General features: G+C 41.4%; 1 protein-coding gene across 1 annotated transcript; it reads right to left on the bottom strand.

The window, feature by feature from the left end:
• Positions 1-4,501: 4,501 nt before the first annotated feature.
• On the bottom strand, positions 4,502-11,409 carry LOC106961863 (uncharacterized). The gene is made up of 6 exons (XM_015055931.1): positions 10,494-11,409; positions 9,577-9,782; positions 7,490-7,660; positions 7,189-7,341; positions 6,567-6,633; positions 4,502-6,450 (listed from the first exon to the last, which is right to left on the bottom strand). Exons 1-6 carry the CDS (start codon positions 11,143-11,145, stop codon positions 4,886-4,888), a joined length of 2,814 nt encoding a protein of 937 aa, XP_014911417.1. The 5' UTR covers positions 11,146-11,409; the 3' UTR covers positions 4,502-4,885.
• Positions 11,410-12,707: the final 1,298 nt, after the last annotated feature.

The following is a 12,707-nucleotide window of genomic DNA, read 5'->3' as shown; positions in this document are numbered from 1 at the left end:
TATATATATATATATATGCTTCCAGTCTGTGCACCATATGTGGCCTCACCAACTCTGGCTGGCCATTTATGTGCCTGGCTGAGGCGTGTTGGCCCCACCACACGTGGCTGCAGATAAATAAGAGAGGTTCAGGATCTGTAGACACGAGTCTGGTGTAGGATTCTTTGTTTTTGGAAGGGAATGAACACTTTTGCTGTTATTTTTGTTTTAAAAAGGGCTTTCAACGTTTATGTGCTAACACATTAGATTAATCTAAAAGGGTTACTTGTTTGTAGCTGCGTTTCGATTTACCACAATTGTGCAATTTAACATTTCGAAAATAAATTCACTTAATGGAATCACGCCAATTTTTGCATAAAACAAAATACTTGTTTTCGATAGTTTTGGCGCTATGATGTGGTTTTGACCGTACCGAAATTGGTTTATTTCGCAAAACTGCAATGGAAACAGTTTTTCGCATCACAACTGTCACACGATCAACAACCGGATGTTGTCGCTGGCGGAAACCAGAAGAAGACAACAGGAAGTAGTTGGAGGATGATCACGCGGCATATTTTTTAAAATGATTTATCGCTGAACAAACTTATTTCCATGTGATTTTAATTGCGTTTCTTATTTAATGGAAACACCGCATATGCAAATTGTGTTTTTTCGACATTAGTGGCATATTGACAAGGTTTTACAGACATTTGCATATAAAGCAGCTACAGTTACATAATGCAGATTAATCGTACTACCTATTATAAGCTAAAAACGTCGCTCCAGCGTAGGGATACCTACTTCAAGGCACCGCGGTCCTCTTCTGCGGTCATTGGCGTCTCAGGTGAAAAGATGAGTGAGGAGAGTGGGACTGATGTGTCCAACGGGAAATTTCGTTTAAAAAAAAAACAGCGATGGACGTTTGGATGAAACCAAGGTAATATGTATGCAGCCTACTGACTGCAATGAAAATTATCCTTCCACCGAAGCACAACCAATTTATGGTTAATGTTTATTAAGAAAACTGAGATATATGGTTTGAGACATTATTTTTCCTTAACATTTTTAGAATAACCCGCATTTTTACATTTCAAGCTTACAAAGCTAAGCATGCTAATTAATTGTGATTAATCAGAGTGTGATTAATCTGATTCAATTCTTTAATCGATTGACAGCAGTGCTTTTGCATCTGCGCTTACCTTGAGATTTCCCGTTGTGTAAAAAAAAATCTATTTTATTGTTTGACTTTTTTATTGTTATTTTGCCCCTTTACTATTAACACATTTGTGGAAAAAAATAAAAATGGTCAAACATCCTTTACATGGCCCACATCTGTTTGAGTATTTGGGGGTGGGCACATGTACCCAGCCCCAATAAGAACATATTTTTTATTGGTTAGTTTGATTTTGGCTGTAAAGTAAATGTGTCTGTGCCATGAAGCTAGTAAAATTTAGTTAGCGGTTTTTTAAGCAGCTACATTTCGTCAAAAGGTTTGCCTAAAAGAGTAGAAATGAAGTCTCAGCTACGCCACCAGAGCCTGGGAATCTGTCCTCCTCCTTCCGTGGGTCATGCAGGTAGGCTTTGCTTTCATGTTATTACTGCTTAATGTAATTTGTAGTTTTAGTTTTACACCGGCTATATAAGCACACACACAATCCAAACAGTTTGTCTCAACTGAATATTCTCCCAAAAGTATTGAAAATCGTCAACATCTTTTTTGTTTTATTTTATTGTTATTTTTAGGAGCAAATATGAGGCGGGTCTTTGTGTCCTTTTTGGTCAGTAGTAGTTTTCCCATGAAAACTATTGTGGAAACCATTTTTTGCCAGTGTCTCTTTATTGTTGAGTCGTAAGAACTGACCGGGGGAAGATGGCTTGTAGTAGATTGCTAGTTGGTGAACTCCTGGATGAGGCTGTGATGCGTTTTTTGATTTTATTTTGTTAGCTCTAATACTAAGGCTTCCTGCTGTTCCACCTTTTCTCCATCTGTAGATAATGACTCGCTGTGGTTCTCCAGAGTCCTAAAGCCCTAGCAAAGGCTTTGGAAGTATTTTCAGGCAGATAGATGTCAGCGTCTTTGTTTTTAACCTGTTCTTGAGTTTGTTTCGATCTGGGACGTGATGCGTTACTTTTTAAGATGTTTTAGCCTACTTCATGTTATTTCTTAAATCTAAAGGTTTGGCAGTAATGAGTAATAAAAAAAAAATTCACGTTTAGTTTATGATTTACCAAAGGGGATTTAAATTAAATTCTGTATTGAGATTTGGTTTGTTTTGAAATTCTTTTTCACTTGATAAAGTCCATCATTTGAAATCTTCATCATGGAAATCTACGAGGGAATGTCAACTCAAGTAGCCAAGCTACAAAGCACTGCGTTTGCAACATCTGCTATTTTATAGCGCAGCTCATAGTAAAGTAGCTCAAAATTCTTCAGTAATAGGAAAGTTGCACGAACTTAAAAGTTGCACAAACTAACACCTTTGTCTCTGAAATGTTGTCTCCCTTACATTTATACCCTACTTTATACATCACCCAGCTCCATAATTAGACTTGACATCAAATTTGATAGCAAATAGTTTTATTGCGTTAACAGAAAAACATCAAATATACACGTCACTGTCAGTTTTAAATAGGCTGTTTGTTTTTACATGGCCTCAGTCTCTCTTTCTGTTCATATTTAAGCCAAACTCTGCATGCTTGGTGCAGTAGACTCACAGCAACAAGACTGGCATCTAATGTAAAACACATGCCCTTAAAATGAGTAGAAACCAGTGTTAAACAACTGGAGTTATCTGAAGGCCCTTTGGCATAACAGAGTAGGCTGCCTGAATTACTTAAATATATAACAACAACTAAAAACATGCAAGCTGAAGACAATTCAGAACAGAAAGCTGAAGCTTGAAAGACTGTCTTATGGGAGTAATAACTATGTACAAATAAACCACTGCTTTTCCATTATATAAAAGATCGATTCTGTTTCATTAAATATCCTGTAGTTAATCCAAAAAGATTAAAAAAGTAAATTATAGCTGACTACATCATCAAGCAGCTTATAGGGAAAAAAAAATTAAGAGAAATGTAATTTCTTTGTTTTGCCATCAGTAGGCGATATTTACAAGATAAGATATTTTCCAGCTGACAAAAACTCTGGGAGCGTCTGAAGGCGGCTACTGCAACACAGCGGCAGAATGAAACGGTATGGAGGAAACAGCTGGCTTTCGCCATGTCTTTTGAACTTCAGCGGGACAATGAAGTCTGACCTTGTGCTGGGAGGGGGGTGCACAGTATTGCGCTTACTGCTGATGAAGTGTTCTGCTGATGATTTATGTTCCACCGCATACTTCAGCGTGAGCAGCACCCAGTTTAAAGACCTTGACATTGTTGGATTAATAATTGTGAGAATGCAGGCCGCGCCGTTTGTTAGTTGTCAGTTTTAAAGCTGATAAACCGGCTTTCAAACTGCTACAAATGCATGTAAAATTAAATTAATATGAGCAGTTGAAGTAATAGGAAGTTTACTTTGAAGGTGGGTTATGTAACTCATTAAAGTACTTTCACCTTCCTAGAATAATGCCCAAAGTCTTTTTTTTGTGTGTGTGTGTCAAAAAGGTGATTTAAGCACAAACTAGAAAAAAAAAGAATCACTTTTGGCAAAAGAAAAAAGAAAAAAAAAATACTCCGTCCATTATTTTTTAGGAAGGTGAAATTATTAGTTTTTTTTTAACATATTTGTTAAAATGGTCATTTTGATGCAACAGTATAACATGAGACAGATGAGCTGTGAATAGCTCAAGCTCTTCCACCTTATGCCAGTGCTGCTATTGCCATCTGAAGAAATTCACTCCTCCAGTCAAAAACAACCAATCAGAGCGAGGGAGGAGTATCTTAGTGCGGTCAATCATGCTCGTGATTGACAGCGACATCTTGGATTTGAATTCTAGCTTGGAGTCGTTTTCCATGAAGCTTACCTGTTCTCCCTTTGTATCCTTAGATTCTCTCCAGGCTCTGCTGTGGTTATAGCTAATTGATGAATGGATAGCTGGAAGCTTTATGCAATAAATAGCCATGATAGGAGTTAAAAATGAAGCCAATTCCACTTTACCAAACGACTCTAGGTGACCTCCTGCTAATAGATGTATTTATTTGAGTCATATAAAATTTTGTTCTTAGAGTACTAGATTATGATTACAATATAGGAAAATAATGAAACATCTCCATTTAATGTGGATTGAGGCATTGGTAGTACAAAACATCCCAGAGTAATAAACAGGATTCACACCAAAAAAGTGTGAAAAAATCCAAAACTTCAAACGGGCCTAAATGTTGAACGGGCCAAATGAGTTCACCGCAAAAACACAAAATTTTACCAAGTTTTGTTTGTCTAGTTTCTAGTGCAAATATCTTAGTACATTTGAAATAAGACAAAAACTAACAAGTAACTCTTCCCCAAGATATGGGAGCTTGTTTTGAGTCAATAACTTTTTAATATTAATGAAAAGGTGCTGCAAGATTATTTCACATATAACATGGGGAAAAATGTCTTATGAGAGAAATAATCTGCCATTGGAACTAGTACTTTTTATAATTAATATTAAGAAACGACTGACATGAAACAAGTTCCTGGATCTTGCTAAAAAGTTACTTGTAAGTTGGGTATGTCAAATGTACTAATATGAGGAACTAGACATAAAATACTTGATGATATTTTCTGTTTTTCTGGTGTAGCAACTTTGTCATTTAACTTAGAGGTGTTGATGCAAATGTTAGGTGAAACGTTGAGGTTAGCATTTACTACCTTAAGTGACAATGCGTTTTAGTAAAATAATGAATGTCTGTGGCCTTTTTTGTTAAACTCAAATAGGAAGAATCAATATGGGAAGGTTTTGCCCTTTCTGGCTGTTTTTCATCATGCTGCCACCCAAACTGCTGACACCCCACTTCCTGCTTGGTGACTGATTTGATTAACTCGTCCACGTACGCAGTCTAAGATGAAGAAGACAGTGGTGCCATTATAAACTTGAAAGGATGCCCGTAGACTCAAGCTAGCCCACTGACACCCCTCAAGCATCTGACCCGCCACCTGCTGGGCGATGGGTACAGGCCGCAGACCCTCTGCTTCACGGCCCCCTTCAGAGTCACTTCGCCTCAGCAGAGTCACCTTGACCAAGTTGCAGGAGTGAATGAGTTTGAGGTCCAAAGCCACACTGACTGTGCCACTCTCCCTGAAGACAAAGTCCTTTTTCTGGTTTGGAGATCCTTTCACCAACAGCCCCATTTGCGGCACCTGGGGGCTGGTCTGGTGGAAGAACAGAGGCTTGTTCCGTACCGCTCCAGATGGAAGGCCAGTGTTGGCCACAGAAGCAGTCATAGAGGATGAGATGGCAGCAGGGACCCAAAATAGACTGAAAAGACTGATGCCGGACTCATCGCCAAAGAAGCGTACATTGCACTGAGCAGGAGAGAGGATCTCAAAGCCAATGGCATCCCCGGGACTGACTGTGGCAGCTCCAGACAGAGATATAGATGTGTCTCGGTAGTGAACCCCTGGTTTGAAGACCCGAAACATCTCAGTGGAGGTTCCATTTTTGTTGAGATATGCCACGAGCTGGAAGCCGTCACTCACACAAGCTTGGCCCATAGAGTACAATGCCTGCTGGAACACAAAACGCACAGTTCCGCTCTCTGCGAAACGGATCCCTCGACTGTCGTGACTCAGCCCCACTACGTAGGGGTCAGAGGTGGAGGAGATGCGGAAGGCCGGGCGATAATTTGTGTGGTAATGCGCAGAAACCACGGCCTGTGCTGTCATGGCAACAGCCCCGGTGTCGTGAGAGAGCCAGAGGAGGGAGAGCATGGCTACAGAGGTGTCGTAAAGCTGCAGACCTTCGCTGCTTTGGTTGCAGTGATGGCTGGCGCTCCGAAGAAACAGGGACATAAGGTGACCCGGGTCGACTTCTGCGACCCCACTGATGCTGACACCTTGAAGAGACCTTCGTTCCTGGTGCTCCACCCGTATGCCGCTCAGGTCACGACCCTCCGTCCCGTCTGTGTGGTTTACACGTAGGCAGACCTGGATGAAGCTACGGCAGCCGTGACCAAGGGACAGAACTCCGTCGAGCCAAACCAAACCGTGCTGCCTCAGAACCAGCTGCCCATCCTCAGCTGAAACCAGACCCATGTTGTCTCTTCCCTGTATGTGAAGCTGTGCGCTGGGGAAGGCGTGAACCAGTATCTGGCCTTTTGGACCCTTCAGACTCATGTCTCCAGACCAGGAGAGCGACAAAGCGGGAACATCGGTAACAGACCCGGAGCAGACAGTGTCTGTGACTAAAGTGCAAGGGGAAACCACCGGTTCCCCGTCGCACTCGCTGCAGGCCTGACACTCATCCATCTCAGAATTGTAGAAGTAGCCATGGCCACACATTCCAGAGTTGGCGTCATGTACTGTCATGCCCTGGCACTTGAATCCACCTGGTGATACGACAGAAAGCAAATTGGAGGAGAATAAATACAAATCCATCAATCAGAAAAGGAGAAAGGAGAGAAAATATTGCAATGTCGATAATTAAAAGCATGATTTATCATACCTGGAGTGTTAATACACTTCTGTTTATTTCTGCACAAGTCTGATATTTCAAGACATTCATCTCGGTCCTGTAATAACAACAAACTTGTTAGAGCCACTGGTTGCAGTAAGAAGACTCAGCCTGCTTGTTCCCTTTACTTTATAAACCATTACTTTATATTTTGTTAGCACATAATAGCTGACAATAGCTGTGTTTCCATTGATCATAAAATTATGTGAATTGGAACTGGAAAATAAATTTGCTTATTTTGAAAAAGCACTTTTCCGTGAGAAGGTTTTTACGGATGAAGTGGCTTTTCAGCAGAATTTAAATAGGTGTGTATTTCGCAAATCTCCAATGGAGATTTTTTTTTGCATCTCACGAGTCATGTGACCTGTGTGACGTTACTACCGATGGAAAAAACAAAGAAGAAAAGAAGTGGCAGGAGGATGATGGCATGAACAAGCTTATTCAAGTGTGATTTTAACTTCGTGTCTTATTCAATGGAAACACTGCAATTGCAAAATTTAGTTTTTTCGACATTAGAAGTGTATTGACAAAGTTGCTTAATGCAAAAAAGTCCAAACTGGCATGACTCAGTTGAGTTAAGAAAGCCATTCGTTGAAAGCATAAAATTGCAAACCTGGCAGATCCTGTCAGCGTGGACAGAACATTGGGCCACCAGGAAGAAGCCAGGAGGGCAAACTGTGCATTTTTCACAGCCAGGATGTCCGCTGCTGTAGCTGCAGTACTCCTCAGGACCGCAGCTCCCACAGGCCAGCTGGGGTTGTCTCACCTGATCACATGAAATGCAGTGAAGTGATCATCCCTGAACTAGTAGCAGGACCTAAACATTAATCTGGTACGACAGATCAGGAATCTTGTATTTTTTTAAATTTGAGGCTAATCTAGATACCTCAATGTCTAGAATAACATGAGCTCACCTCCATCACACTGGCCTCCATGTCCATTTTATGCAATGACATAGCTTGTTGTGTTCGATGGGGTCTGACTTGCCCACTCAGGGTCTCCATGTGACTGTCCAGCTCCTCCTGAAGGTTCTGGAAAGACGTCTGCTTGATGGTGTCCATCAAAATGCCGTACTGAGCTTTTACCTGCACACATAAATCTCTTCATTTCAGTGTGGTCATTGAACAGACGTTACACTTTGAACACAAAGATGCAAAAATGCTTCTTGTTCTGTGTCTTATCTGGAATATCTTGAAAAATATTAACAACCCCTAAGCTTTTGCACATCTAGTCAAATTACAATCTTATGGATGGGGATTGTGTTGGAAAATAAGTAAAGAATGCTCTAGGCTGCACAATCAGAAGACATCAACAGATGTCCAGAAGACACTCATAGACGAGGAGGGGAAGGCACAAGAGGTCATTGCTGAAGTAGTTGTTTGTGCTGTTTCCAAGAGTTCATAGATAGTTGAGTAAAATAAAAGTGTTTTATGAAAAGGTTCACCAGCAACAGGGATATCTTCGGGCATAGGAGGATTGTCAAACAACATCCATTCAAGAATTTAGAGGAACTTCAGAGAGACAGAGGCTGGACTCAGTGCATCAAGAGACAAACAAATCCTACACATGGGCTACAAATGTTACATTTCTCGTGTCAGGCCTCTCATAAACCAGATCTGGACTGTTTCCTTCTTCAGACGAAAACAAAGCTCATGTTTTATTCCCAGATCCCAGAGTCTGTAGGAAGAGTGGAGAGAGACAGAATCCACGTTGCTCGAAGTCGAGTGTGAAGTTTCCACAGCCAGAGATGATTTAGGGTTGTCATGTCATCTGCTGGTGTTAGTCCACTGAAGTCCTCTGCAATGCAGCTGTCTACCCAGAAAGTTTAGCACACTTAATGCTTCTCCCTGCTGACACACTTTGTGGAGATGCTAATTTAATTTTCCAACAGGATTTGTCACCTGCCCACTCTGCTAAATGTACCATAATTTGATTAAGTGACCACAGTGTTACTGCGATTGTCCAGCAAACTGGCCGAACCTAAAACCTAAAGAGAAGCAATGGTGTACTGTCAAGAGGAAGATGAGGAACACCAGACCCAACAGTGCAGATGACCTGGAGTTTGCTGTCAAAGCAACCTGGACTTTCAGTACAACCCAACAGTCCCAGCAGACCAGTCACTTCCATCCCACATTACTTTGATTGATTCATGTAAAAGGAATGAGCCCAACCAAGTTCTGGGTGAACATACTTTTCAGGAACCTCACATTTCTGTTTAAAATATGCTTTTTTTCCATTGATCTTATAGATTATTCTGAATTTGTGAGACACTGATATTTGGGTCTTTGTTTTCTCTAAGGCTTAAGCCATAATCATCAAAATGACAACAAATAAGGTCTTGAAAATTTTACCCAATGTGTAAGAATTTGGGTCTGTGCAGTATTAGAGTACTGGTGCCCTCCAACTTTTAGATACATCCCAGATCCAGCAAGCCAGAACCAAATGGTTCAATTATATAATCAGCTTAGGATCAACTTATACTGGGTTCTGGTAATGACCCTCTGATTTGACGTAGGAGTACTGAAGAGTGAAAACCTAAAAGTTGCAGGAAACTGACCCCTGAGGATTAGGGTTTCAGAATTAGATGTTATGGGTTTGAAAAGAGACTTGGGATGAATGTTTACAGATGTTTTCTATCCAGCCTCTCTGATCTTGAGCTAATTTGTAAAGAAGAATGTTTGCTGGAGACAAACTCCAAAAGATTAGCATGTGTAATTGCATTGAGCGCTGGTGCTACACAGAATTGATCCCTGTGAGCTGAATGCAAATGAACTTTTCATGAACTTGTTTTCACATGAAAAGCCAATAAAATACATCCCAGTTTGTGTCAAAATGTGAGAAGCTCAGCGGGTGTGAATATTTTTGCAACATTGATACTTGACACAGATTCACTCCTGGAATCAATTGTTCTTTTTCAGATTTTTTTTTTTTTTTCAGATCTGCTCTTCTTATCGCCAGTAACCAAACATTAATCATTCCTCATCAGTCGCTGCAGACGTACTTGCTCCATCTGATCATACATCCTCCTCTGTTGCTCCAGTATTTCCCTCTGCTGGTTAACAAGCGCCCCCTGCTGTTCACTGAGGAGTCTCTGCAGTTCCTTGACCTCACTCTGTTGGCCCTTGAGGGCCTCGACGAATCTCTCCTGGCCCTTTGATAGCTGAAGCTGCAGGACAAGAGCGTCCTCTGATGGAACCTCGTTGGACCCTGTGGGGGAGACAGAAACTTTTTATGTAACTGTTTTTTTTGTTGTTTTTTGTTTTTTCCGAATTAAGAGGTATTTTAATGACCTCTCCTCTACATAACATAAATCAGACAAAGTTCAGGACTTCCTCTCACATGTGATTAGGCCATTATTTTAGGAAGGTGAGGATATAAAGCCTATATTTGCACACTTATGCTAACCACAATCAGAGTTTGAATTGAGTTTAAATATCATTAAATATCAAAATTCCCTTGATTTTGATAAACCAACACCATCGGCTCCAGCCTATCTGACTGTGAAATTGACTACTGCGCACTGCACTGCTCTGAGGACTGCAGGAAAGCCAGAGATGACAGTATGAAGTACCTAAGGAAGGTTAAGTTAAATGCATTTTTAGTTCAAGCCTGTTACTATATGTTGCACTTTTCCGAACAGCGAGTCAAAGATTAATGCTGGGTAATTGCATTTTCGGAAGAGTATATTGAAATATTTTCAGAAGAGGAAGGGATTTGAGGAAGACATTAAAGTTAGATGGGGATGCTCAAAGGAATTTACTGTGCTCCAGTTCCCTCAAGATAGAAATGATAGCTGTTACTGCGACGTGTGTAATATTTGAATATTACTAACCCTTTTCCCCAACCCGAGCCAACCTTTCATCACAAGTTTAAAAAAAAAATCCTAGAAGAGACCCTGAAGTCTCCTCTGACACTCACCTGGCTTCATATCACATGCCAGCTGTATCCAAGCGCCACGATCCAAGCCAAAGTCCGGGAGCTCGCCGAGGAACTGCGCAGCCCTGTCCGTCGCTTGAACAGGAGAAGAGTCTCGCCTCCCGTCGTCTCCAGCATGCATCCTGCAGCCGCTCCCGACGCACGGCTGCTGCTTTTGGCTCACCCTGGGGGTCAATCTGCACCCAATCCCTTTGCACTCTCCCTTGTCATCATTGGTTCCACGATGAGAAACGGTGGTCGGACAAGACCCGCCGGAGCAGCCGGGATGAAACACCTCCGCCGTGATAGTCCTGGGGTTCGTCCTCCTGGTGCCGTCGGTTCCAAAGCCTCCGTGCTGACTCTGCACACCGCTGTAGGAGGATATCGGGGTGCTTTGAGCTTGGTGGTGACGGCGGAACTGACCGTCTTGCTGGTAGCTGGGATAAACCTGCCCTGTCCTAGATTGCGCAGCGTGGTGGGGTTGCCTTCGTGGAGCGGACGCCTCCGTGCGCCCCTGGCAGTGTGCTCCAACGCACGGTCTGCTGCTCCACTCCTGGCCAGGGAAGCAGCGTGTCCCCTGGCACGCCTCGGGTCCGCTCCCCGAGCAGAGGGCAGAAATGGAAAGGAGCACTAAGGTCGCACTGGCAGTCCTCATGTTGCAGTTGTTCCACGGGAGAAATGTGCAAGGGGCCACGTGGGGACGGTGGCCAAAGTTTTCACTCGTCCAACTTCTCAGATTTATGATGAGAAGTAATGATCAAACGGGTCCTGTTTGATCATCACGTTGAGGAGGGGAAAAAAAGAAAATCTTTCTGCGCAAATATCTACATAACTCAACTTTACTGCACTGGTTCAGCTTGCCTCCATCGCGCACTGCTTCTGGCTTCTATCTGCGTCTCGCCCACATGTGGTGCTCGCTGCTCCTAATTGGCACCAGGCTTTGCTCCTAGTCTTAAATTAACCCGTAGCTTTCCCGGACATACCTCTCTACCGAGTCACCCAAATATCCCCCCAAATATCCTGTTTGGTTAATATTTTTGGATATCTCCATTTTATTTTCACGCCTTTTAATATTTGCACCCATCATGTCAAGACATTTACAACTTCAAAAGGAAAGAGGGGCTTTTTAGGGAAACGTTTACCTTCTCTCCACACTTTTCGTTTTGATGAAAGGATCTATTTTGTGGGGGGTATAACAGGCCGACGTGCTCTGTAGGGATTATAAACTTGAAATGCCATTCAGACTTTCATCTTGCTTGAATAAAAAGGCTGTGGTGGGTCTTTTGGAACATGGTCTTCTTAAAATTAGGGCCAAAACTGTTAAGTCGTCTTTATGACAGTTCATTACGACTCTCATTTCCGTTTACTAAAGATTAAAAATTGCCTGAAAATTCTCTATTTCTTCTTTTTAGCCTTCACACAAGTCGTCATTCTACGAACATTATTACTATAATCAGTGACTTCTCTCAGTTCTAAGAATACTTCCCCTCTGTTCCTAATAGTAAATGAACATTAGATGATACAGTAAGACTGATACCGTAGTATTACCAGAATTTACATATACTCACATTGGTCAAGAGATTCAAATATATTTTTGACGCTTTACGATTTGAGATTATACACAAAACAAAAATTTGGTGTCAAAATTACAGTTTTTAAAACTTCCTGTAGATTTTCTCTGAAACTGGTTCAAATATAGGCACCACGTTTCTTCAGTTTATTTCCATCCAATTCAAATAACTTTATTTGTCCCTAATGGACAATTTCATTGTGCATGAGTAGTACAAATAGACTCAAAAGTAACAACCGAATTCATAAAATTCAATTCAAATTAAAAAATACCTTATTGAGCCCAGCGGGAAATTAAGTCCACACATGCTAATAAATAAACATACATAGGTAGTAAAAAAGTGCAGTGTGACCATCGGTAATAAGGGCAAGTTTACAACATAAAGTAATATTGTACAGTTATTAAAAATGGCATATTCATATTTCAAGGAAGGTGCAGCATGGCAGGTAATTTAAAGAAAAAAAGCACAAGTTGTGCATGTATGCATAAGTGTGTAAAAAACAGCAGGAATGTGCAGGAATGTTATTTGAAATGAGAAAAACTGCAAATAAGAGTAAAGTTATAAAGAGTTATTGAGTCTGTTGGGAGTTGTGATGGTTACAAAGTTTATCAGCTGCTGGGAGGAAGGGTCTGAGTTAACGCTCCTT

The sequence above is a fragment of the Poecilia latipinna genome, unplaced genomic scaffold, assembly GCF_001443285.1.
Source record: "Poecilia latipinna isolate Pla-1442-1.1 unplaced genomic scaffold, P_latipinna-1.0 Scaffold1344, whole genome shotgun sequence".
Classification (NCBI taxonomy): domain Eukaryota; kingdom Metazoa; phylum Chordata; class Actinopteri; order Cyprinodontiformes; family Poeciliidae; genus Poecilia; species Poecilia latipinna.
The sequence above is the reverse complement of the archived record's forward strand: the minus strand, read 5'-3'. Positions and strand labels throughout refer to the sequence as shown.